The 27,330-nt window shown below is 40.5% G+C and overlaps 1 protein-coding gene across 2 annotated transcripts in view; it reads left to right on the top strand.

Annotated features, from left to right (window-relative positions):
- Positions 1-25,691, top strand: part of RDH10 (retinol dehydrogenase 10) — a 41,202-nt gene extending 15,511 nt beyond the window's left edge. For both annotated transcript variants that reach the window (XM_048840954.2, XM_048840953.2), the window contains exons 3-6: positions 18,194-18,292; positions 20,723-20,868; positions 21,956-22,087; positions 24,087-25,691. In XM_048840954.2, the coding sequence (XP_048696911.1) occupies positions 18,194-18,292; positions 20,723-20,868; positions 21,956-22,087; positions 24,087-24,210 (501 nt within the window). In that variant the 3' untranslated portion in view covers positions 24,211-25,691. The remainder of the gene's footprint in view (positions 1-18,193; positions 18,293-20,722; positions 20,869-21,955; positions 22,088-24,086) is intronic.
- The last annotated feature ends 1,639 nt before the right edge of the window (positions 25,692-27,330 follow it).

The raw sequence follows: 27,330 nt of genomic DNA, 5'->3' as shown, positions 1-27,330 counted from the left end.
AAAAACACATTCTATTTGTATGATTATCTGTTTTATATGCCTTTCCCTACAGTACCCTGTTCAGATAACTGATCTCCTCTCCTCCCTCCCACTTCTTAAAAAAAAAAAAAAATGCTTGATACTTAATTGCAGAACCAAGCTTTTGAGGCTCAATCCATCTCCCATGGAAGATAATGGCAGTCTTTCCACTGGCATAAACAGAAGTTAAATTGGCACTTGATACCGTAAGCTTTTCCTCTGAGCTTCAACATTTTAGTCTGCATAACGTCTTTCAAAGTGTAGTTACATATGTGTAGATTGTACATCTTTGTAAATATGCTTAGATTGTTGAAGCCTTTCTGAAATTGGGGGAAATGCTTACATTGAAGAAAATATTAAACATATTTTATAAAACTAGTAGATGGGTTCTTAAACTCTACAACGTTGCAACAAATTCCTTCGGGAATGTTTTGCCCATGTAAATAATTACACTTTTTCAGTATGTGAGAGAATTGGCACCTTAGCAGTAGTTCATAGTGTTAATCAGATTGAGACTCAACACCAGTGAACTGTCACAGCTGGAAATGGAAGGCACTAATAGGCTGAGGGAATTTCTAGGAATACAGGAACAAATGTGTAGTGGAAAGGTGACTATTTTAACGCGATCCTTTGAAAATTCAAGTTTGTTTGGCTGTTAAATTCTACGCCTAAATTGGTTTGTGAATGAGCATTTGGGCTGGTTTTTGGGGGGTTTTTTTTGTTTGTTTGGGTTTTTTTTCTCCCCCATTTGCTGTTCGTTTAAATTTTTGTGACAACTTCTCAAATATCCTGCCCATGTCCCTGACTTGGGAAAGCACTGAAGCATGTGCTTACCTTTTAAGAATTTGCTTAAAGTTAACCTCATGCTTAAGAGTTCTATTAAATGGGGGCATTTCCCTGAATAGGGTCTAAATGATCTAAAGAGTTGAATAGTCCTAAACCCTTCCTAGCCATTGCAATCTGCCATCGCTTCCAATAATTTAAATTAAAAAAAAACTGCTAAAGACGTTGCAAGAGACCAGTCATGCACAATCGTAGACAACATGTAGAATGATGCCCAGACCTGCCAAATGTACCAAGTACTCAGAGCTGTTATTGAAGCTGATGGAAGTTGTAGGTTCTCAGGCTCTCTTATAGCTCTTGCTATTGAAAGGCATATGATGTGTGGATGTGGCTCTCCTGCCACCCTCTCCCCCCAAAAAAGTATGTGGAAATAAGTTGCAGTGATGCAGCTGAGAAATCGAAGACCAGGTAGCAGTTGTATTGTAGCAAATGGGGCACTAGCATAGCCTAGCTGGTCCTCTCACAGCCTAAAGATAGGAATTGTCCATTTCCCTTTCTTTAAATCACTAAAGAAAACTCTTCATGAACAGTTGACCTGTGTAAGTTAGATGAATGCCCCAGTCAGTAGAATGTTGAACACCTTTATAACAGTTGTCTGTTTAAAATGACCAGAGCAGTGAATTTAACATTTCTTGGCTTGAGGGTATGAAGTGGAAATCTTATCTTGGTAGAACTCTTACTCTTGGTACAGCCAATTAGTGAATCTCTGAAAATGCATTATCCATTTTTTTTCTAAAAACCTCCAGTAAACTTTATGTATAAAAATGTTAGTTGTAATTGAATGGGAATTACTCTACAGCAGGGGTTCTCAAACTGGCAGTCGGGACCCCTCAGGAAGTCACAAGGTTATTACATTGGGGGTCGTGAGCTGTCAGCCTCCACCCCAGACCCCACTTTGTCTCCAGCATTTATAATGGTGTTAAATATATAAAAACATGTTTTTTAATTTATAACAGGGGGTCACACTCAGAAGCATGCTATGTGAAAGGGGTCACAAGTACAAAAGTTTGAGAACCACTGTTCTACACTAAGTTGGAGCTACCAGCAGTCTTTAGTTATTTCATAGTCAAACACATGTTACTGTTATCAAATCTTCGTTCATCTGTAAAATCTCCTGTATTTCCTTATTACTGATTAGATGCTTATGTACAAAGAGAAACTCTTTCCTGGCAAGAGGCGTATCCCTCCTGTTGAATGTTCGGTGATGGTAAAATCACTCTTTTTATAATAAGGCATTTAACACAAATCAGTGTTTGTATTGCTGAATGTATTAAGCAGGAAGAGCAGGCTGACTAAAAAATTCCTATTTGCATACAAATACCATGGTAAACAGTAGTCATAGTGAAAAAGCAGCTTTAAGGTATCTAAAACTTAGACAACCTCTGCAGTTTTTATCTAAAGATTATCTACTTCTTGAAAATGCACAATCTGTTACATAACACATAGTCCAAAGGCATCATTCACTTTAATATTAATGAATAAGTTTACATAAATTCTTTAAAAAACAAAACAAAACACACATTCTGAATAAAGAACAAAGCTGTCAGAAGATCATGCAGAGTAAAACAGAAAGTTATGCCAAATGTTTGACACGATGACTAAGCTTTATAGCAAGTTCTGTCTAGGAAAAAACTGCATTTAAAAGTTGGTCTGCACTCTTATTTGCTGAACAGAGCATTCTGAGCTCTCTCTTATCTAACAGAATAAAACACCCACATAAAATTCCTTTCAGAATAGTTAGGGAATACATAAATTGAAGAGTCATACAGTAATTGGAAACTGCTTAATTTTTGGCAAGACTTTCCAATATTGGGGGATAGATAAATAAAAATATTTTGCACGCCAAACTGGTTTGGATACTTGCTACAAACGTGTATTAATGAGGGTGAGAGAATTCCTCACACAACTGAGTGCAGCTTTGCAGTACTTTTGCTAATTGAAGCCCTGGCCTCTAGATTATCTATAAACAATAATATATTTAGTCACTTGATTTCAGCCAGGACTTGAACCCCTAATTTTTATGAAAGGGAGGGAGAGTACCCATTAACTCAGGACAGTACTCAGCTTGTGGAAACTCTTCAAGGACTGAGTTTGACACTTGAATTGATATATGTTCTGTCTTCCTCACTGGCAAATGTATCTAGGTGAAACAGCAACATGGTGGTAATAGTAATAGCTGTAGTGGTAATTAGAGGATTTATCTTCATGTACTTGTGTTGTTACAACTGTGGTAGAACTCTGTAGTCCAGGCCACGTGTGTTTAGCCTCTTTTTGCTCATTTGAGAACTGTATGATGAGTGGAATATGGCTCTAAAGGTATGTCTACACTGCAGCTGCGAGCATGCTTCACGGCTTGAGTAGATGCCTATTCCTCTACTTGAGCTGGCGAGCTAAAAAGAGTCATGTTGCTGGGGGTAGCACAGGTGGCAGCTTCTGTACCCAGAAGGTCTGGGTAGATTTGTACTCAAACACCTAGCCTGAGCCACTGTACATACTACCCTGGCATGCTGCTATTTTTAGTGCACTAGCTCTAGGAGAGCTAGTATATGTCTACTACGAGTACCTATTCAAGAAGCTGGCAGCGGATGGTATTCACTGGAATCATCTAAGCGCAGGTTAAAGAATAAAAGTCCTGAAGTCCAAAGCTGGTCTGTGGGTCCAGCTGCCAGAGGTGGAAGGTGGAGAGTTAGAAGGGCATGTCTCTGGTTGTTCCATGTTGCTACATCCTAGTTCAGCAGCCTGTTGATGTTTGCCTGAATTTTAGTCCAGTGATGCAGGAGAACTTTCATGCAGGAGCCGCTCCAAATGGTCTGCCAGGTTTTTAGATGGAGCTAATTTCCCATGCCTTCTTTTGTAGCTTATTAAACCTCTCCAAGGCATCAATATTCACCTCAGTCACTTGGTGACAAAGGATCTCCAGGGCATAGACGGATGGGTGTTTACCTGGAACAGGTGCTTTTTTCATTCTAGAATTGTCAGCAAGTTGTCGTCTTTCAGTGTCACCACTCCCAGAAATGTTAAGACCATCATAGTAAAAGATCCCTGGCCAGTCCACCCACACTGAACCCAGGAAAAGCCCGCCCTGCCCCTTTACTTTACTTTTTTTTTTTTAAATAAAGCATTTGCCATTCTTTTGTCAGGAGAAATAGGGATGTACCAGCTTATGAGCAAAGAAATGGAGGAGGCTGCATGCCAACAAGATAAAAGCTGTAACTTTCCCCTTGCTAGTATAATATAATGAGATGCTCAACTGTTTCTCCCGATCTTCTCTCCTTACCCCCAGAAAGGGATGAAGGTGATGGTCTCTCTCAGGCTGGGGTGTGTGAAATGTTAAAGGAAAAACTGGGTTTTATTAAGAGGAGGAAATTCACTACTATGTTTTCCTGTGGTATTTGTGTGTAAACCCACGGGAACTGTATTCTCGAGAGGAAGAAAATAACGGTGAATAAAGGAAAAGTAGAAAAGTGTGTGATCTAGGACTAATGGGAATCTGAATACATTAACCCCACATAAACCTGAGATGATACTGCCCCTGCACCCCTATCTGAAAAGAATCTCAGGAAGGAAAGAAACTTCTGGAGTCAATTACAGTCTCCACTCAAAGTAGAAAAAATGTAATCATGTATGGAACAGAATATGGCCTAGTCATATTTTATTCAAGTAACCATTAGTTTCAGTCTGAGTATTTACCTGCAGTTTACCAAAAAAAGAGAGCTCCGTTCCACTGTGTCGCATACATGCCTTGAGTTATACAAGATCACAAGAAACTGAGCTCCTCAGATAACATAAGGGCACCTACGAAACTACATGAATGAGCCAACAATAACGCACGCATCCTTACATTTTTCTCTGTCTAAACACTAATTTTCCATCCTTTCCTCTAAAACCCCCCCTCCTCAAGTAAGCCTTCTAATATAGTGTATAAGAGATTTAATTTAGCCAGACTTTGTGTTCAGCTGTCATAGACACGATATAATTACTTTTATATTAGGTAAAGAATGGAAAACTAACTAATGCTTCTAGCAAACTAATACCACCAGCTATCTATGATTTGAATAGAACTACTTATCTTATCTCTGCTGTCTCCCCATTGTGAAGAGCTTTGTGGGACTAAGTTTTGATTAAGAAAACTACTTAATTCAGTTTCAGTTTGCTTCTGATACATTGCACGTTTGCTTACTGAACACAAGAAAAGCACTGCAGTAGTAGAAATGGTCGTGAATAGCAATTATACTCAAAGATCTCAATCTAGAGGGATTTTTGTAATTGATCATTACATGATCACATTGGTTATCTTTAGTCTTTAAGAGTGGTGTATTTAGACCTATTTATAACTAAAGATAGTACCTGTAGATGGTATGCTGCAGATTTTTTTAATAGTAGTTTAAGTCAGAAATCCGTTTCATATGGATTTAATCTTGGAGAGACATAACTTTGACACTTGTATCTCAGTTCAGTAGTGTCAGTCACATTCTGAGCAAATGCTGTAACCCATATTGATGTATCTATTTTGGGGGCAGTGGGAAGGAAAGAAATGTTAATCCAGTGTATGTGAAATAATAGTTAACTTCTTAGAACTGTAAATGTTAAAACAAGTGCTTCATGTAACTTCAAAACAAAATGTCATGCAGAGTTGGAGGAAAATGATTCATATATTTTTGACTTAAATATAAATGAAAGCATAGTCTAAGACCAATAGTTTCTATGCTACCGCAAATTCTTTAGTTTTCCATCTACCGACCTTTACTTTGTTACCTCCAGCTTCTGAGCCTGGACAAACTTTCTTTATTTTCAGAGTAACAGCCGTGTTAGTCTGTATTCGCAAAAAGAAAAGGAGTACTTGTGGCAGCTTAGAAACTAACCAATTTATTTGAGCATAAGCTTTTGTGAGCTACAGCTCACTTCATCGACAGTATGCATCTGATGAGGTGAGCTGTAGCTCACGAAAGCTTATGCTCAAATAAATTGGTTAGTCTCTTCTCTTCTTTTTTCTCTATTTTCACCTCATCAGCAAGCATGCTTAATATGACGGGGAGGGGGTGGTTGCTTGCTTGCTTGCTTGTGCCATCGTTATAGACTTCTTTTTAAGTCCATCTTGCTCTTTTACAAGCTTCTGGTTGCAAGGCAACTGTAACAATATTCCTGTGCATGTATGTTAAGTATTAACTACTGTTGAAGTTCAATATTAAACGAATCCCCATGGTTTCTAAACAGTGGGTTTTTTATGTGAAGGGCAAATGAAGCTTGAGTGAGAAATTGAAGGTTCTACTGCCTGCTAGGAGCTAAATAACTAAGGGACTTCTTTCGAAATAAAAGCTTGGAAGGTCTAGCTTTTCTGTTGTGAATAGAAGGCCTGTTTCAGACACAAATGAGGGAGATTTCTAGAATAGCTTCCTTTCATATTTTAAGATAGATGCCTATTTTCATGAAGGTCTGGCTTGAGGAAAAATCATATGAATCTTCTGATGCATCCAGATCCCTGAGAGCGGAAACAATCTATATGTAAATCAGAGAACAGTATAAATGAACTATTTCAGATCAGCAAAACTATCCATTCCAAATTGTGGTGCAGAATTAAAATATTTTTATCAGACTTAGAATCTAAGATGATCATCACAATAAAATAAACCGAGAAACCGTTTAATTTCCTCAACCCCTTGAAATGGTCACATAAGTTTTTTGTGGTGAAGTCTTTCTGATCAGCCGTTCCAGGCAGGTGTCGGCGCTCCTTGTAAATTGAGTCTTGGATAAAGCTACTGGTCTATCGTGCACGGACAGTGCTGCTAGGGAGCTGAAAATTACATTCTTACCAAATAGAAAAGGGGTACTTGGGGCACCTTAGAGACTAACCAATTTATTTGAGCATAAGCTTTCATGAGCTACAGCTCACTTCATGCTCAGATAAATTGATGAGTCTCTAAGGTGCCACAAGTACTCCTTTTCTTTTTGCGAATACAGACTAACACGGCTGCTACTCTGAAACCATTCTTACCAAATGGAAGCATCAGTTGGAAAGAGTCTAACACACTAAGCAAATTCAGGAATCCATTGCTGTACCTGCCTCCTTGTCCACACTTGATCGTAGATCCTGGACCAGGCTCAACAGGCTACTCTCTGGCTAGACAAGGGTTGCAGCAACCTTGCACCAGCTTGGCGTCCCCATGCTGTGACTGTGGCAAAATGTCGCAGACAGTAACTTACGTGGTGGAAAAGCTGGTGTGTGTGTATAAAGATTTGTATGTAGGGGAAAAACAGACTCTAAAACTGTCTGTTTCAACGCTATGTACCAGGTTTCTTTTCACGCAACTGTGCAGTTTGGCTGACCTTCTGTTCTACTTTTCTAGCTCTGCTTACTGTTTATGGTGCCACATTATCTTCCCCCAACTCTTGCTCTGTCATGCACTCTCCAACTCATACAGGTCTTGTTACTGCACACACCTCAGTTTTAGTACAGTTGCCACTCTTATCCTAAAATTTAAACTCCACTGTAAAAGTCTTGCTACTAATTAAAAATATTATCTTCTGCATATTCAAAAATATATGCTGATCAGTTATTTGAAAATGTTACTATGTTTTCATAGCTCTCCATACATTAAACTCTTACATTTGGTCAGTTTGGATTGGAATCTCTTAAGTAAAAAGATCTAAAAATAAAAACAAAGCCTTGACTTCTATCAGTGTATTTCAGTCAAGCTGCAGTTTTGGGATATAGTTTGCTATGAATAAATAACTATAAGAGGGTTCTACAGATAACTTCTTGTGTGTTCTCAACTGTTTTTGGGATGGCTCTGAAATTGTAGTCCAGTCAACAAAGTTAAATTGAAATTACAAAATATATCTAAAGAAGTTGTCTTTTTGAACAAATCCTCCTGTGACATCATAGTTGAAAACATTTCCATGTTTCCAGTGACAAACCCACTGATTCTTGTCTTTTTCACACAGTCAGTTTATTCTATAAACGAATGTGTAATACAGAGCTGCAGGCTGCGTCTCCTCAGTTGGGTACTACTGCTGCTAGGCTAAAGATACATTGTCTCTCTCCACCCTCCGTGGATAGCTGTGCGGGGAGTTGGGGCATGTAGTAGTTCTGTTGAATGGCTATGCGTAGGAAGTATGTCTAGAGGTGGTTGTTTGTAAAGGGAGTTAAGGCGATGGTTTCCTGTTCTGCCTGAGGAGGCTAGAACCTCTGATGTGCCCCATTCCTCCAGGATCTTTGGTTACTCATTCCAGAGTTCAGTCTACAAGAAGCAACTTTTACTCTGCACCATGTGGCATTTGAACAGGAGTAGCTAACACATCATCTGGTCCTTACTGAGGTGAGGTTCCCTATGGCTGCAGGCTTGGTGGAAATTTCTAAATCAGATCTGTCTTCAACTATTTTCAATTCTCAGGTCTGGCTGAACTGCTTAACACAGAACTTTGATTCAAAGGAAAGGGCTTCAGCTGAAGATGGAGCCAAATGGAGGCTATTTTAATGTACACTGCTGTCCAGTGGGCTATTTTGGCAGCTGAGAATAGCTAGTGTTTGTCCACATGGGTAAATTTACTGGCATTACTATACTGATATAACTATAACAATATGATTACACAGCTATAGTAATACCGGTAAACTTCCCTATGTAGACAAGACTCAAGAGTAAAAAGCATAATCATGCTCCTTTCCTCTAACCATTCTCCTTATATGAGGGGGCTGTAAGGAGGGTAGTAGTATGTAACTGTTGTGTCACAATAGGGGGAATTCCTGCATAGCTGTAAAGCCAGTTTAACCAGCTCCTTTGTGCTGCCAGAGTGGTGCAAAGGGACTGTTAGGCACGTAAATGAAGAGTCAGAAGTTATGAAAACTTCCACTGTATTGTAAAGCCCCTTCCCTAAGTTTATATTTGCTGAGCTGGTACAGGCTTTCTTGCTCCTTTTTGATGAAATCAAGACAGTTTTGTGTACATGGGGAGGCATTCACCTCTTCCCATTTTCATGAGCCCTTTGCACTTGGCTGTATACAAGTTCAGGACTGTGGATGCTAACATTTTGTGATGCTTAACTTACTATTTTAAAACATAATTAATCCAAAATTTAATTAAAAAATCAGACTTTCCCAAACACGGTATTTCTTCATATTCTCATTTGTTGTACTTTAGACTAATTTGTTTTGACACTGCAGCTGCACTGCTCTTTGTGTTGCACAATCTTTTGAGTTTTGTTTCATTAAGAGCACCAAGAATGAAACTAAAGAATTTGGGGAAGGGGAGGAAAGAAGTGCTAGACTGTTAGAAGTTAATTTGCCGTAAACCAAAAGATTGAGAACAGATTACTGAAGCTATGAAATGACATGTAAATGCTTGTTCAGTTTCACACATTTTTCTAATAAGTCATTAAAGCTGTGTGCACAGGAAACAAGCATTGATTTTTTCGCTTGTAGGGCTCGTCGATGCTCTTTCGGTGATGTATTCAGAAGCTCTGAGAAGCTGCTTGGAGAGCAAGGAATTGATTTAAAGAATCCATAAAAATTAGAGGTTACAGAGTAGCAGCCGTGTTAGTCTGTATTCGCAAAAAGAAAAGCAGTACTTGTGGCACCTTAGAGACTAACCAATTTATTTGAGCATAAGCTTTCGTGAGCTACAGCTCACTTCATCGGATGCATTCAGTGGAAAATACAGTGGGGAGATTTATATACATAGTGAACATGAAACAATGGGTGTTACCATACACACTGCAACGAGAATGATCACTTAAGGTGAGCTGTTACCAGCAGGAGAGTGGGGGGGGGGGGGCGCAAAAACCTTTTGTAGTGATAATCAAGGTGGGCCATTTCCAGCACCTGACAAGAACGTCTGAGGAACAGTGTGGTGGTGGTGGGGGGAAATAAACAAGGGAAAATAGTTTTTGTCTAATGAGCCATCCACTCCCAGTCTCTATTCAAGCCTAAGTTAATTATATCCAGTTTGCAAATTAATTCCAATTCAGCAGTCTCTCGTTGGAGTCTGTTTTTGAAGGGTTGTTTTTTTTGTAGAAGAATTGCAACTTTTAGGTCTGTAATCGAGTGACCAGAGAGATTGAAGTTTTTGAATGTTCTAATTCTTGACATCTGATTTGCGTCCATTTATTCTTTTACGTAGAGACTGTCCAGTTTGACAAATGTACATGGCAGAGGGGCATTGCTGGCACATGATGGCATATATCACATTGGTAGATGTGCAGGTGAACGAGCCTCTGATAGTGTGGCTGATGTGATTAGGCCCTATGATGGTGTCCCCTGAATAGATATGTGGACACAGTTGGCAACGGGCTTTGTTGCAAGGATAGGTTCCTGGGTTAGTGGTTCTGTTGTGTGGTGTGTGGTTGCTGGTGAGTATTTGCTTCAAGTTGGGGGGCTGTCTGTAAGCAAGGACTGGCCTATCTCCCAAGATCTGTGAGAATGATGGGTCATCCTTCAAGATAGGTTGTAGATCCTTGATGATGCGTTGGAGAGGTTTTAGTTGGGGACTGAAGGTGATGGCAAGTGGCGTTCTGTTATTTTCTTTGTTGAGCCTGTCCTGTAGTAGGTGACTTCTGGGTACTCTTCTGGCTCTGTCAATCTGTTCCTTCACTTCAGCAGGTCGGTAGTGTAGTTGTAAGAATGCTTGATAGAGATCTTGTAAGTGTTTGTCTCTGTCTGAGAGGTTGGAGCAAATGTCTCTAAGGTGCCACAAGTACTCCTTTTCTTTTCATAAAAATTAGAGTTTTTAGTTGGGAAAAGAGCTGTTTAGTCAATCCCCCTGCTAGTGCTGGGTTGTTCGTCATCCATTGCATTTCAAATGGGTCTTTCATCAGCTTCCTTGGTGAACTATTCTACAGTCTAGAAAGTTAGATTCTTTCTAACTCTCTCTGTATAACCATGGCTAGTTAGACTGACCAAAATCATAACTAAGTTTATTTTTCATAATCACTATCCCAGCATGCCTGCTCTGACCTACCATATCATGCTTAACTTCATTCCACCCACTGTTCTGTAATCATCAGTGGATTCATATTTAGCATTGGCAAGTCTCATATTTGGTGTCGTTTTTATTAAGAGCACCAGCTCTGAGTCACATGAATATAAGAGAATGGTGTGTATATATGTGCGTGTGTGTATATATGTGTGTATATATATTAAAAAAAATTTTAAAGCTACATTTCTACCCATCCTGGCTGCAAAGGGAAAAAGTAGGAGCAGGGGACGCTCAGAAAGCAGAATGCAATTAAGCCTGAGATCTATTTATTAAAATCTCATGACTTGAGCCAATCTCATGAGGTTTTTTTGCGGGACTTGACTCGTGACTTTTGAATGCTTTAGGTTGGCAATACTGCAAGTCTCCTGTAGCTTAATATTTTGTGGAGAGCTTGCATGTACCACTTTGACTGGTGTGGGCTATACTTCCATCTAGGTCTCCCAACTTTCAGGCACCAGGGCCACCCAAGAGGCACATAACAATCAGTCCCTTGTGTTGCATTTAGGATTCAGGGACTGGGCAGGAAAAGACTAAGGATCTGTGAGGTTAAGGCAGCTGTAGCTCAGCTGGAAACCAGGTCTAGCTGCTTTAGATAACCAACAGGAATAGGAAACTGGGGACCAGAGCATGGAAGAGGCTGCACTGATCACAGATGTAGATTGGGCCAGAAGCTCAGTAAGGTCTTTCTTATTTGGGGACTATTCATGGCCCAGGAGGGAATAACTTAACTTGGGGATTTTTTTCCGATATAGAGAGAGAGAGAGGCTGGAAGGACCAATGGGTAGGCCTGTAAGAGCCTATCCTGTGACACATACACTGATTCTAGACATTTGTGTCCCTCCAATAAGCCAAGTGTCCACCACTCATGATGCATGTTTTTAACTAGGTAGATACCCAGCTGCTGCAGATGATCAGGCCGTGGCAATGTCTGAGAAGCCTTTCTCTTTCTTCTGTGCCTGGCGGCTTACTTCAGGATGCCAACTTCACAAGTGACATCTGTGCCTTCATTTTGATAAACTATTGTAGTGTACTATCTTTCAAATACATTCAAAAACTGACTCTGAGGCAGAGTACAGGTGCCATCTTGTTGAACAGACTATTTTAGTATGAGGGTATGACCTTGGTGTTGTAGGATTTGCATGTGTTGTCAAGTAGCTTCAGGGTGGTGTTACTTTTGACTTATAAGGCCCTAAATGGTCTGGGACCTGCTCTTTTAAGAGACTAGCTCTCCCTATTTAATATGACTTCAGCTGTACTGGTGGAGATGCTTGGTCTCTAGCTGAACAAGTGAAGGTGCATCTCCAACTGTCTGTAATGAGGATTGCGGTGGTGGTGGTGGTGGTGGTGTTGGTCCCAGGATATTAAAGACAAGGTGGTTGAGAATTTTTTTTTAATTGGATCAACTTCTGTTGGTGAGAGACAACCTTTCAAGCTTCTGCAGAGCTCTTCAGTATGTTTCCCAGACCTGAGGAAGAGCTCTGTGTAAATTCGAAAGCTTGTGTCTCACCAACAGAAACTGGTTTAATGAGGATTGTTAGCAAGGTATTCTCTATTTCCTCTTGGTCCAAGATAGGCCAAATCTGACCTTGAGGATATGCAGCAAAAAATCTATATTCTCTGATTTTGAAGGAATGAACATAAGAATGGGCTTTTAGAGCTGTTTTTTTGATGTCTAATTGTTAGTTACTTTCCTTGAATATATACTGGTGAACCGGACACTCTGTATTGAGGAGAAGGAGAGGGGGAGATATATATATTTCAAACTCTAACATTACTTATGGATACACCCTGATTGTTACACTCATTTGTTAAACGTTGTGAAACATCATGTTTAACAGCGAGTCCATTGGAGGAGCCACATCACTGAGTCTTGGGTGAAGTAGAAGATTTGTGTATCGTTTGATAGATCACATACACCCTTTCACTACATTGCATGGTAGGCTCCCAAAAAAAAAAAAGCCAGAAAAAGTCCCCCAAAAGGCAGAAGCATGCTGGTTCCAAAGTGAATGCTCTTTTCTTCACCAACCCTTCCACCATATACCAATAGTTCTGCTTTCACTCTGCATAGTGAGGCTCTGCAGTTCTGTGGGAACATGAGATGGGAGCAGTCTGTCCAGGTCATTTCAGAATGACCGTCTAGACTTCTGAATAGAAGCTGATGGTGGAACCAGCTATAAAGCCCTTGTGGGGGAGGCGTTCGGGCCAGCTCCCCGTGGGAACCATATGGGAGCAGGCCTCTCATAAGGAAGGGAGTGGAGACTAGGATTTGTGGAAGCACTGGGCCTCGGTGCAGAGATCAAAAGGCATCTGCAGGTATTTGGAAGAAATAAACTCAGCATGCAGCGGGGGTAAATTCTGCCCTCTGAAACAACTTAAGAGGAAGGTTTAATGGAAATGAGAAGTCAACATAGGATGCCTGTAGCCCAATGGTAGCAGTTATCACTATCCACACAAGCAGTTGGGCTCATCTTTTAAAAGGGAACACTATACCAGTTAAAATGTACAACAGGGATATGACAGCATATGACATCTCAAAACATACAAACTGCCTAAGCCAACTGTTTAGATGACTCTGAACTGTATTAGCTCACCTATTGCATCTGTTTTTACTGTATGCAGTTTAGTTGTAGCAGAAGTTGGTCCCATGCAAGATATTACCTCACCCACCTTGTATCTCTAATTTAGTGTAATCTTGGGCCTTCCTTGAGCTGAAGACTTTCAGCTCAGGATTGAGATATACAAGTAGAGCTTTGTGGTGGAAGCAACAGCAACATGTAGCTATGGCATTGCTTTCAGCCTATTGTATTGGGCCTCTAGCCAGTTGATACAATATAAATTGTTTCAAACCTCTGGTGTGTTTCTCCCAGTTCCCATCCACTTCAATATTGTAAGAGAATGATTTGTAGGACACCTCTTCTGATAACTTAGTAGTGTAAGAGGCTGGAACGCACATTAAAACAACTGTACCCTCAGGGTGAAGCCTGTTACACTTCAGACCATGGTGCCCTAGAACAAGTGGTTCTGTTGCCATGCAGCACGGGAAGAGAAGTTGGAACTCTGTGTGCCTGGCACAGATTAGTCTGGCAAGTGAACTGAACTCTTGTTTCAAACTCCATAAGAGGTTTACCGTGGCCTGCCATGAGGGGAGGAATAAACAAGAGGGAGCTCACTTCAGACTTTCTGGGGAAAAAATTAATTATATGGCTGAAACAGAATCTAAAAGATATATGGTAATCAACAGAAGAGGCAAGGAATCAGGGCTGTGTAATCTTCTATCACTTGCCAGCTGTTCGCTGAAAATGTTCTTTTGTGTGGAGTTGGGTTTGGATTAGTCATTTAACACCTGCAGGCAAAAATGTAGTACAAGAACATGTGAAAATTGTTGAAGCAAAACTGTCCTGACATCTGATTAGAAAATGCAGATAGCGTAAGAATGGAATTAGATGGATCCAGCTGTAGTTTTATACTTCAATAAAGTATGCAGCTGACATCAATTAAGTAGCAAATACTTATTGGGGCTCTTATGTGCTTTGAGCCTGGATCTAAGATTTATGCTGGAAGTTTTTGTTTTTGGGGAAGACTAAAGAAATTTTGAAACAGTCCTCAGTGGTATTGACTTGATTAGAATAATGGCCCTGAATGATTAGAATAATGGCCCTGCTAGAGGTATTTGGTGTTGAGGCCAAGAATTATTGGTATGATTTTCATGGGACCTGGTTATTAACCAGAAATGTGCTTCTAAAAGTAATAACTTCCTCTGTTCTTAAAACTACCTGAGGTTGCTGTAGTTTAAGAACACTTTGATCCAGGCTATTGTGCTAGAACTTAATGTAAATCATAACTGTGATAGCATTTTTATTAAAATATTGTATCAGTAGTCTGTTTTGGGGGTTTTTTGTAACTGCTATTGGACATCTTGCTATTTCATTGATAAAGCAATTTAATTGCTTGGGATTAGACTTTAAATTTTTATTCTTCTTTCTTCTCAGATTAGAAATGTGTGACTAATTGCAATACAATTATTGGGTAGTTAAATCTTTTAGCATGTACAGAGTTTACATTAGCTTCTGGGCATAATAGGAGATTCAGCCCAGAGTCTGAATCCCTTGACTTCTCATGTTAAATCAGATCTCTTAATGCTATAAGATTGAATAGCATAAGTGCAATAACCTTTGGTAAAATTGAAGTGGGCAAAAATCAAACATGCAAAGCTTCTAGTTTAAGTGAAGTTTTACTGCTGAATTTTGAAACTCTCATACATATGTTGTTATTGTAAGACTTATCATTAATTATAACAAAGCTTATAGACATATCATTAATTATAACCATGCCAGTAACCATGAGATGAGTAGTTGAGATTAACAGATAGGTAGTTTAGTTTATATGTGGAAGGTAATATAACCAAAATACTAGAGGCAAGGTTTTCTGCTCTTGTAAAATGCTCAAGAAGATAATGAGTAAATCAGATGATAATCACAAGAACCTCCCAATTTAAAAAAGACCTGGCCAACAGGCAACTTCAACTGGTAACTTTTCATTAGTCTTAACACAGCCATGGTGTAATTAAACACTTTCCTTTCCTTTTCATAAAATAGTTTGACCCTAAAATGGAAGTCAGTCTCCCCCCGCACACACACCCCCCACCCTGGGTAGCTTGTAGAAAAATAAACATGTCTGAGTTGAACTGATCCTTTAACCTTAGGATTTCTCAGGCTATAATCCTCTATGCCCCATAGTCTGATGTGAAGAACATAGTATAGTTTTTCTGTTGGCATTAATTTTGGAAAAACTCAGAAGTTCAAAATCATGGGTGACTTTAATTTTCCTGATATCTGCTGGGAGAGCAATACAGCAGTGCATAGACAATCCAGGAAGTTTTTGGAAAGCGTAGGGGACAATTTCCTGGCGCAAGTGCTAGAGGAGCCAACTAGGGGGGGCGCTTTTCTTGACCTGCTGCTCACAAACCGGGTAGAATTAGTGGGGGAAGCAAAAGTGGATGGGAATCTGGGAGGCAGTGACCATGAGTTGGTTGAGTTCAGGATCCTGACGCAGGGAAGAAAGGTAAGCAGCAGGATACGGACCCTGGACTTCAGGAAAGCAGACTTCGACTCCCTCAGGGAACGGATGGCCAGGATCCCCTGGGGGACTAACATGAAGGGGAAAGGAGTCCAGGAGAGCTGGCTGTATTTCAAGGAATCCCTGTTGAGGTTACAGGGACAAACCATCCCGATGAGTCGAAAGAATAGTAAATATGGCAGGCGACCAGCTTGGCTTAATGGTGAAATCCTAGCGGATCTTAAACATAAAAAAGAAGCTTACAAGAAGTGGAAGGTTGGACATATGACCAGGGAAGAGTATAAAAATATTGCTCGGGCATGTAGGAATGAAATCAGGAGGGCCAAATAGCACCTGGAGCTGCAGCTAGCGAGCGATGTCAAGAGTAACAAGAAGGGTTTCTTCAGGTATGTTGGCAACAAGAAGAAAGCCAAGGAAAGTGTGGGCCCCTTACTGAATGAGGGAGGCAACCTAGTGACAGAGGATGTGGAAAAAGCTAATGTACTCAATGCTTTTTTTGCCTCTGTCTTCACTAACAAGGTCAGCTCCCAGACTGCTGCGCTGGGCATCACAAAATGGGGAAGAGATGGCCAGCCCTCTGTGGAGATAGAGGTGGTTAGGGACTATTTAGAAAAGCTGGACGTGCACAAGTCCATGGGGCCGGACGAGTTGCATCCGAGAGTGCTGAAGGAATTGGCGGCTGTGATTGCAGAGCCATTGGCCATTATCTTTGAAAACTCGTGGCGAACGGGGGAAGTCCCGGATGACTGGAAAAAGGCTAATGTAGTGCCAATCTTTAAAAAAGGGAAGAAGGAGGATCCTGGGAACTACAGGCCAGTCAGCCTCACCTCAGTCCCTGGAAAAATCATGGAGCAGGTCCTCAAAGAATCAATCCTGAAGCACTTGCATGAGAGGAAGGTGATCAGGAACAGCCAGCATGGATTCACCAAGGGAAGGTCATGCCTGACTAATCTAATCGCCTTTTATGATGAGATTACTGGTTCTGTGGATGAAGGGAAAGCAGTGGATGTATTGTTTCTTGACTTTAGCAAAGCTTTTGACATGGTCTCCCACAGTATTCTTGTCAGCAAGTTAAGGAAGTATGGGCTGGATGAATGCACTATAAGGTGGGTAGAAAGCTGGCTAGATTGTCGGGCTCAACGGGTAGTGATCAATGGCTCCATGTCTAGTTGGCAGCCGGTGTCAAGTGGAGTGCCCCAGGGGTCGGTCCTGGGGCCGGTTTTGTTCAATATCTTCATAAATGATCTGGAGGATGGTGTGGATTGCACTCTCAGCAAATTTGCGGATGATACTAAACTGGGAGGAGTGGTAGATACGCTGGAGGGGAGGGATAGGATACAGAAGGACCTAGACAAATTGGAGGATTGGGCCAAAAGAAATCTGATGAGGTTCAATAAGGATAAGTGCAGGGTCCTGCACTTAGGATGGAAGAACCCAATGCACCGCTACAGACTAGGGGCCGAATGGCTAGGCAGCAGTTCTGCGGAAAAGGACCTAGGGGTGACAGTGGACGAGAAGCTGGATATGAGTCAGCAGTGTGCCCTTGTTGCCAAGAAGGCCAATGGCATTTTGGGATGTATAAGTAGGGGCATAGCGAGCAGATCGAGGGACATGATCGTTCCCCTCTATTCGACATTGGTGAGGCCTCATCTGGAGTACTGTGTCCAGTTTTGGGCCCCTCACTACAAGAAGGATGTGGATAAATTGGAGAGAGTCCAGCGAAGGGCAACAAAAATAATTAGGGGTCTGGAACACATGACTTATGAGGAGAGGCTGAGGGAACTGGGATTGTTTAGTCTGCAGAAGAGAAGAATGAGGGGGGATTTGATAGCTGCTTTCAACTACCTGAAAGGGGGTTCCAAAGAGGATGGCTCTAGACTGTTCTCAATGGTAGCAGATGACAGAACGAGGAGTAATGGTCTCAAGTTGCAGTGGGGGAGGTTTAGATTGGATATTAGGAAAAACTTTTTCACTAAGAGGGTGGTGAAACACTGGAATGCGTTACCTAGGGAGGTGGTAGAATCTCCTTCCTTAGAGGTTTTTAAGGTCAGGCTTGACAAAGCCCTGGCTGGGATGATTTAACTGGGAATTGGTCCTGCTTCGAGCAGGGGGTTGGACTAGATGACCTTCTGGGGTCCCTTCCAACCCTGATATTCTATGATTCTGTGTGTAACCATCTAGCCTTTGATACTGAACTGGAATAGAGCTTTGGAATGACTAACTCTTTATTCTTACAGTAATAGACTTGCGTGCACTCTTTTTTTCTCTCTCTCTTTTTCATGTTATAGACCACTAAAGCATTCCTTCCCAAGATGCTGGAAATGAATCATGGACACATTGTGACAGTGGCGAGTTCCCTGGGATTGTTCAGTACTGCAGGAGTGGAGGTTTGTTTAACTGTGTAATAAAGATTACATGTTGCTTTATCACAAATGATAAATGCCTTCTCCTGTTGTCAACAATGTAGCGTAAGTAGGTTTGAAAGATTAGATTTTTGTCAGTAAATGTCAATTTCACTGTACACAAACTGATGAAAAGGTATCTCTATCGATATTTACCAAAATTTACAAATAGGCAAAGTAAGAAAAGCATTGTTTGAGAAATTATTAGTGTATTTAAAAGAAATTTACATTGTGTATTTTGACGTATGATGTTGACAGTTTGTTTTAACAGTTATAAAGCTTTAACTTTTTTGAAGCTCAGCATTTACTATCATTATATAATTTGTCTGACTGCTGCCACCCAATTTCCTGCAACTGTGAAAATTTAAATCCTTGAAACTCACAAAAAATGCTTTAAAACAAATCTCAATATTATCCGTGGAAATTATCAAAACAGTCAACATGGAATTCTGTCAAACCTAACTTTCATCCTATGTGGAGAAAAAAATTACATTGACTTTTTAATTTTTGCCCACTTCAGTTTTACCAAATGCATTCAGAAACCAAGAAGAATTCTTTATTGTCTGAGTTGAAAAAAACAAAAACAAAACAAACACCACTTTATTTAACTAGCAAATTGAAAGAACTAGTAGGAGTCTTGTTCAGTGTGAGCCTATATGCAGTTTTCACATATCTCTGGAGTACCTTCCTTAGAGTGACTGAATGCAGCAACCAACTGTCAATGCAGTGCATTATCAATCAGCAAATGCAATGTCCTAAAACATCATAGATGGATGGCCAATAGTTTGTGCGTTATCACAACGTATATGCGTATTGAGTACAACACTACCCTGCGAATGTGGACGAGGGTTAAGCATAAGTGTCTTAACGCTACTCTTGAAGCTTTTAGGCCAAGATTTTCAGAAGTGACTAGTGACTTTTTTGGGTGCCTACTCTGAGACATCTTAAAGGGGCCTAATATTTCAGAAAGTGCTGAACACTGACCCCTTTAAGGTATGCCAAATTGGGCACCCAAAACCACTAGTCAGTTCTGAATCTTGGCCTTTTTGCATAACTTGTTGGTGCATCAGAATAGGCAATAAGACTTCTGTGTACTGCAGTTGTGTTGGGAGCCAAGGGACTGGAAAGCAGCAAGCATGAGCTAACCCTGTGCCATTACAATCCATTGCAAATAGTCACTGAAAATTTATCCATGTTACTGGAAAAACACCAGAAACACTCTAGTGTTCTACAAGCTTTTCTAGGGCTGGCCCGGTTAATACCTGTGACTTGCTGAAGTCCCTGAATAGAAATAAAACCAGTGATGCAAGTATGGTTGAACGGTCCAGTATACCGTACTAGTAAGATACAGGAGGAATCCGCCCCCAGCCTTTCCAAGCAACTGCATCTCCTGAGTCGTCCTGCCTAGAGGTCTGTACAGCAGAAGTCTCTGGCGCAGTAAGAGGAGGACAGGGACCCCCCAGTAACATGGGATGGATGTGGATCATGGGGAGGGGACAGGGAGAGCACAAGGGCCCCAGGGTGGGGACAGGGCAGAGAGGAGTCACATGGGGAGGTCACGTGCCCCTCCCCCTTTTGTGTCCCTCCCAGGAGTGCAGTGTACCAGTAAAAAATGATTTCTACTTGCACCACTGAATAAAAATTAAATTGGGTATAGCTCTCAAGACTTCGTAGCACCCCGTCTTAGTGTTTCCAGTGGACCCATATGGCCAAGGGAGTATGCTTGCTTGAACTGATCAGCACTCAAGTATTTCTCTACTGGATGATCCTAATAGAAACTTTAGAATTGCAGCTATGTACTAGGTAACTCTTGGACTTCAATTCACATACACCTCTGAGATAGGAAAGCTATATCCATATTACAGTTGAGAAACTCAGGGAAAAGTAAGTAGCTTGCCCAAGGCTCCATAGCAACTTAAGAGACACATTAAAGCCAGAGTTAAAAATAGGGAGTTTCTGGCTCCTGGACTAGGCACTCTCAGAACTTGACTCTAAAAGTAGTATTACTCGCTACTGTGTCTCTAGTCTCTTGTTCTAACTTTTATTTTAAACAAACTGCCTTATCCGTATAGTTTGCTGAATAAGGCCATTTAAATACACTTCAAAGGGCTTCTCCTTGATATTTAACTCAAGTTTGTCTGCTTTCATGGAGTTCTTGTGTTAACTGCCCTAAATGTAACATGACACTTGGGCTGATGTGGCTGTGTATTCAATGCACATCTTTCATCGTGTTGCCGCTTTGAAAATAGATCTACATAGCACCACATCAAATATGCCTTTCCTTTTAATACTATTTACTCTTTGTTACATCATCACCTTTAACTTTGATTGAAAGGATAAAAGGATAGGCCCATTCAATCTGTTCTACTCTTCCTTGTGATAGTCTTCTTTCTTCTTAATTCATTGCCTACACAGGATTATTGTGCCAGCAAATTTGGAGCTGTGGGTTTCCATGAATCTTTGAGCCATGAATTGAAGGCTGCTGACAAAGATGGCATTAAAACAACCCTGGTCTGCCCTTACCTTGTAGATACAGGAATGTTCAGAGGATGCAGAATCAGGTGAGTAGACCAACTGCATATTCTTTCTCTCTTCCTCCTGCCCTCCACACCACTGGAATTCTAGTCTTAATCTTCTAATTCTGAGCACTTTTTATTTTAAAAAACCCAACAAAAACACAGAGGTTTGGGATTGCATATTAATAGGAAAGGAAAAACAGTTGAAATGACACCAGCAGTACCTTTATTCATGTAACTCCTCTCAGCGTGTGGCAGTAAAGATGGGTGTGAGATGGGACACGTGCACTTCAGGGTAGGTGCTGGTGCAGCATATGTTCAGTGACTGACTACTGGCTTGGGGAATATCTTGCTAGTCATGTGTAGAGAAATGTTTCAGTTGTATAAATTACTTTTGTATTTTTTTCTCCGTATCCTATATTATGCCTGATGTAAGATGTTACTCAAAATACATTTATTCCAATACCAATAAAATTCTAGTGATTAAAGGTATTATGTGCAATGGGTTGATATGGCAATAGCTGATTTGCTGTGTGATCCTGGGCAAGTTGAGTTGCTTCCCTCGAGTTTAGCTTTTGTTTTTGAAGTAAGAATTATGACACTTGCTTTTTTTTTTTTTTTTTTTTTTTTTAAAGCACTCTGACATCCTGGGTTGTAGTGCTATACAAATATCCATTATTTTAGCGACAGTAAATGGTGTTAATCTCTTGAATGCATTTTCTAACAGTAGTCCTGGCAGGGATCTAGGCCAGCAAAATATTGACATTGTCTTTACCTGAAGCAATCTTTCATACACCAGCTGCACTAAAATTTAATAAGGTTCTTGATATTGAATTAAAATGGCACTTAATAGAACAACATGTTATCAAATTATATGTATTGTGTGTAGCTTAAATCTAATTATAAAGACCATCGATAATCTTATAAACAAAGCTAAAATAGTAATACAAAATCTTTGGAAAGTTGCTGCTACTTGAGTATTAAAGAATTAGTTTTTAAATACTCTAAACAAGTGATCTAATAAACTCTAGAAGTAGACAGACTCTGCTTTAATAATTAATGAAGTAAACAGATTTTACCAAAACTCATCTATCTACTTTGGTTAACCTGTTTTAAAAATGAAATCTTTCAGAAAAGAAATTGAGCCTTTCCTCCCACCTCTGAAACCAGACTACTGTGTAAAGCAGGCTATGAGAGCTATCCTTACAGATCAGCCTATGATTTGCACGCCTCGCTTGATGTACATGGTAACCTTCATGAAAAGGTAACTTGTGAAATACTAGCTACTAAGCACTTCAGACAGATGTACAGCTTTAAATCCAAAAAGCTTAGTCAGAGGCCTGTTTCCCTGGAGTTCTGTGCACAGATCTCTCCCTTGGCTCACAAGATCACTTTCCACAACATGAGCTCCATGGATCTGGGGACTTACAGGATGAGTGGCATGGCCAGGGGATGTTTATTTTTCCCCGTTCCCTTTTCCAGAAAAGCCTGAGGCTCCACTAATTTCCCTACAGCCGTCTTCCACGCTGTAGAACCCCATTTATGGGTGGATGCTGAGGTAGTTGCCAGCAGAAGAATCTGTAGCAGCCAAGCCCCAGAGTCAGTGCGGAGGCCCTAGCCTCCTGCAGATTCCCTGGGATCTACACAGATTGTGGGAGAGGGGGAAATCTGTAAGTAGAACCAACTATTCATTCTGAAAAGGCAGGGGAACAGAAACCTTCCTTTCTCCCCACTCAGTTGAGTGGTTTTTTTGTTTTAATGTTTTTTTTGTTGTTTTTTTTTTTTTAAAGTGGTGGGGACTCTGTTCTCTGTAGCTAAGCTCGCTATTACAGCATTGGGGTTTCCTCTCAATATTAGAGGCAGAACCAGACAAATTGCTCATAAGGAGCTGACTGGATTCCACCCTCTTGAGCAACACTCCATTCGTGCTGCTTTTTGGCAGCTCAACAGATGATCTATTCCTAGATTTTTATTCTGCAGTGTGCAGCACATAGGAAGAGCGTTTAAAACTTGGCAAAGTCTCTTTGTTTCAACCTTTTCTTATTGCCTTCTTGTGAGGAATTTGGACCTAGGAGTTTGAGGGTTCTGCTCCATTCATAACGCAGCAGCTCCCAATCATGGTTGACAGGCACACCCAAGAGTCCAGGAGGTGTTTTTGTTCCTCAGCATCATGTCAGCCCTTCTTGGGAGGGAGTCTGTGCCTCTTCTGGCAACAAGCTTTGTCGGCAACTCCTTTAGAACTGGCTGGAGCAGCAGCATGCTCAGTGGCTTCTTCAGAGGCTGCCTCGATGCTCTTTGCACAGACAGTGCTCCATGCAGCATCAGCAGCCAGATCAAAGGCCCTTCCTGTGGTCTCCCATTCAGCACTCCAGCTTTCCAACAGGGAGATCAAAGGCCTTCCCAGCAGCTTCTGGGCAATCCATGCCCCAGGCAGCAGCAGTTAGATCAAAGGCCTCTTTCCAGTGTTGCTGCACAAGCAGTGCTACCAGTAGCCACAGAACCTGCATCAGCATCTACCTCCCAATGCTCCAGCAGTGGAGGAGTTGAATTCTAACAGCTCAGATCCTGCTGTGTGCCTGATTGGTCCCAATCCAGCAGCCATTCAGCTCCCAACATCTTACTTGGCACCTAGTGCATGACTAGGGCTTCTGGTTGCTATGGTAATACAAATATGTATGAGTGGAGGGAGGAGTGTGGAAAGCCTGCTTTCCCCATTGGAATTTCCTTGGAGAAGACTGAGGGGAACCTTACTCCTTCTTATTTTGGGGTACCTTCTATGGGAGGGATAATTGGGCCCAAAAGATGGGGATATGCGTTGCCACAGACAGTAAGTGGTTAAGCTATGGAGTTACTGCACATCTTTATCTCTACAGTTGTTTGGGAGTTTTGTGTCTCTTAAATGTACAGTGGCCTATTTTGCTAATGCTGCTTTGTGGGGAGGTTTAGATTTTAGCAGACCTTTTGTTTTTAAATAACAAGGTGACAGAGGCAGCATGGGCCAGGTCATGAAGAGGGTGTAAGGGTTCCATGCTAAAGGCTTAGAAATGAGTAGGAGACAAAAGAAAGAGGCTATCTATGTAGTTTGAGCGGACTTGTATTTTTATTCTCCATAAATATCCTAGTGAAATGAGAAACATAAATGTGTTGCCCCTTAGGTAGCCCAGAAATGGCTAAACTATGTCTCCATAAAAGTGATCATGGTACACCGTAAGTTTCATTCCACTGCCATATAACAGATTTATAACCTCTCCCCTTTTCTTCAGCATCCTGCCCTTTGAAGCAGTTGTGTGCATGTACCGGTTCTTGGGAGCTGACAAGTGTATGTACCCTTTCATTGCTCAAAGAAAACAGGCTACAAACAACAATGAAGCAAAAAATGGAATTTAATACTGTTTTGTACGGACTGGCCTTTGTAGCTGAATATGATCAAAAATGTTACATGACTGAATTTTGAAGTGCACTTGCATCTAGCTGATGCAAATGTCAACATTTTACAGTGGCATTCTCTTGGATCTTAAACCTGTGTATTGAACTTAAAAATCAATGTTTTTTGTGGTTTTTTTTTTACATGCTGTAAATAAACTGACTATAGAGTACTTGGAAAATGTGATAGGTAAAGTGAATTTAAAATGTAGCTGCCACCATTGTTCTTTAGACTATTACTGTATGTACAGTAAAGCTAGTTATACTACTTTTTGTAGAGATGCACTGTGCGAGATCTTTTCCTCAGACTGCCAATGTTTAAAGCTGTCTACAACTAGAAGATGCAGTGTTTCAGAAATTGCTTTTTCTTTCTCTATGTATTAAAACAAAATCATGTAATTTAAACTACTCCTACGCGTGACCTTTTTAGCAAATTCAAGGACTGATTATAATGCGTCTTTCCACATGTTAACCCAAGCTGTAAAGGACCCAGGGCTGACCTGTGGTGTAATTCTCTTACGTAGTGACTGCATGCCTTCTGTGTTTAAAAGAAAAAAAAAGGAGTACTTAGAGACTAACCAATTTATTTGAGCATAAGCTCACTTCATCGGCCACAGCTCACTGTAGCTCACGAAAGCTTATGCTCAAATAAATTCCTTAGTCTCTAAGGTGCCACTAGTACTCCTTTTCTTTTTGCGAATACAGACTAACACGGCTGCTACTCTGAAACCTGTGTTTAAAAAGGAATTTGTAAATCTCCAAAGGCAAATAGATGTCTTTGGAATATTTTCAGAGCAAAGCTGTATTGGGCATCTCATTTTCTTTTTCCTGAGAAATGAAGTCTGTGGTTTAAGCCATCCAACTCTTTCAAGTCATTTGACTTGAAATATGTTCTGTGTTCTGTCCATCACTCTGAATGGCAGACTCCTGCCCTAGTAGACTCCATTTTTTTTCTTCCTTCTTAATCTTGCTTCCATCAGCCCCGCTGAACCCCCATCACCACACCCTCCGAGGAAGTTGTATTAAATTTCTGTAGCTGGGCTCTTGCCTAAAATACAAAGCAATTCCAGCAGAGATACAAATTGTTTATGTAAGTCCTGGTTTTGTGCCAACTGTTAACAAAAGAAAAAGAAAATAATGCTTGATGCAACTTTACATGTGGAATATGGAACGGTGTAAAGACTTTTTTTGAAAGTTGTATTTGCATTGTAGAACAGCAAATGACGTTTTTACGGTATTTTTTGTAAAGCAAACAATTTTGTGCCTTGAATTTGGTAATTTGTGTATTAGTGAAACATTGTAAAAGTGAACTTCTACCTCTGTATCTTAATGTATACCATCCACTTGTAAATTACTATCAAACAAATTATGTGATTACTTTTTTAGACTGTCTTGTTAAATAGTGACCAATGTTTGTTTATTAAAGTGAGCCACCTTTTACTTAAGCCGTGATTGGGATGTTTTCTTGAACGGCTTATTGATGTCACAGTACTAACTTACTGATATCGGTTACGTAGCCTTTAGCATCAACCTAGTTCAAATAATGAACAGTTACTCATTTCCTGAACTGACTTTCTGCATGTTATAGGACCTGGTGGTGCAACCCTTAATGAAGGTAATGAAAGTCTTGCCTCAGTAAGGACTGAAGGATTAGGCCTCCAGTTACAGTGTTTCCGAGCGATCAGATCTCTTTCGCTAACTAACTGGTTACAGAAGCCACTCAAAATACGTGCTTAGGATTTGTCTAAACAATCTTGGTTTTGGGTTTTGGCAGCACTTTAACTCCATCTGTTCAGAAACTGATAGACAATGCACTGTAACCCCCTACTGTGCGTACAGTTATACTGTAACAATCTAAAGGGCACTTGTGTCTATAGCTTGTTTCAGTAAAAATACCATACTGCCAATAAGTACTGTAGTTACAGCATATATACGAGGGGATTGTACTGCACTGACTATATGCTACTTCAGTTTGTTTAGAAACTAATACACTGTATGTAGACTAGTCTTTGTACTAAATCCCCCTATATAAACTACCAACTTTTAAAAAATAAGTGCTGGTTTTTCAAAGCTATACTGTCTGGTATATCTAAATGAACTTACCAAATTTGCTCCTTCAAAAGAACTTGCATTTTCTGTAATGGTAACACAGGAGGGAGAAGCTAGCTTTAAGCTGCTTCATTTCCTTTAAGGTGTTAGACAAGTGCCTGTGTTATTGTAAAAATTATTCTTTATGATAGTGACTTCAAATTGGAACTGGTTTAATAAGCTTTTACTTAGTCCCTGGCAGCCCTATACAGTTATACCAGAATGAGCTGGACTCTGTCCTTTTCTGGAATTAACTGTTTTTTGATTGTAGAATCTTCTTGTTTTCCCCTCATTTTCTTGCTGTAATATCCTGAGTTTGAAATTAAATGCTTGCTTGCATACTTGATCTGGAAGTTCTCTGAGAAGCCCCCCCCATATCGTTTTTATTCATTTTCTCATCTTAGTGACACTAACAAAGCCCAATGGTCATGGCACAAATGGCTGTCCTTTAAAACTTGAGCCATGAAGTGTGCCTGTTCCTGTCTATAATGATTTGAATACATTCCCTCCCAAAGCAGACCCTCATGAAGAAAATGCTTCATATAAAATAGTTCTCTGCTACTCAAGTAGCAAATGAATGACTGTTCAAAGTACCCAAAGAATGGGAAATAAAACTGGCTGCCACAAAAGTAAAATCAACATAGGAAGGAGTATAAGATGCCCAAAACAGACTGGGGAAGCAATAGTTGATGGAGGAATCTGATTTAAATTGACTTTGTAATAAAACGCTGAACTCTAAATTCCAGATAGTTAACTAGACTGCCACTCTTTCCTTCCAAAGAAGCCAGAATGATCAATATTTCTGTTCAGCAGCCATTTTAGTCTGTATCCGCAAAAAGAATAGGAGTACTTGTGGCACCTTAGACACTAACAAATTTATTAGAGCATAAGCTTTCGTGGGCTACAGCCCACTTCATCGGATGCATAGAATAGAACATACAGTAAGAAGATATGTACACACATACAGAGAAGGTGGAAGTTGCCATACGAACTGTA

This window comes from Caretta caretta, chromosome 2, assembly GCF_965140235.1.
Source record: "Caretta caretta isolate rCarCar2 chromosome 2, rCarCar1.hap1, whole genome shotgun sequence".
Lineage (NCBI taxonomy): Eukaryota > Metazoa > Chordata > Testudines > Cheloniidae > Caretta > Caretta caretta.
The sequence above is the reverse complement of the archived record's forward strand: the minus strand, read 5'-3'. Positions and strand labels throughout refer to the sequence as shown.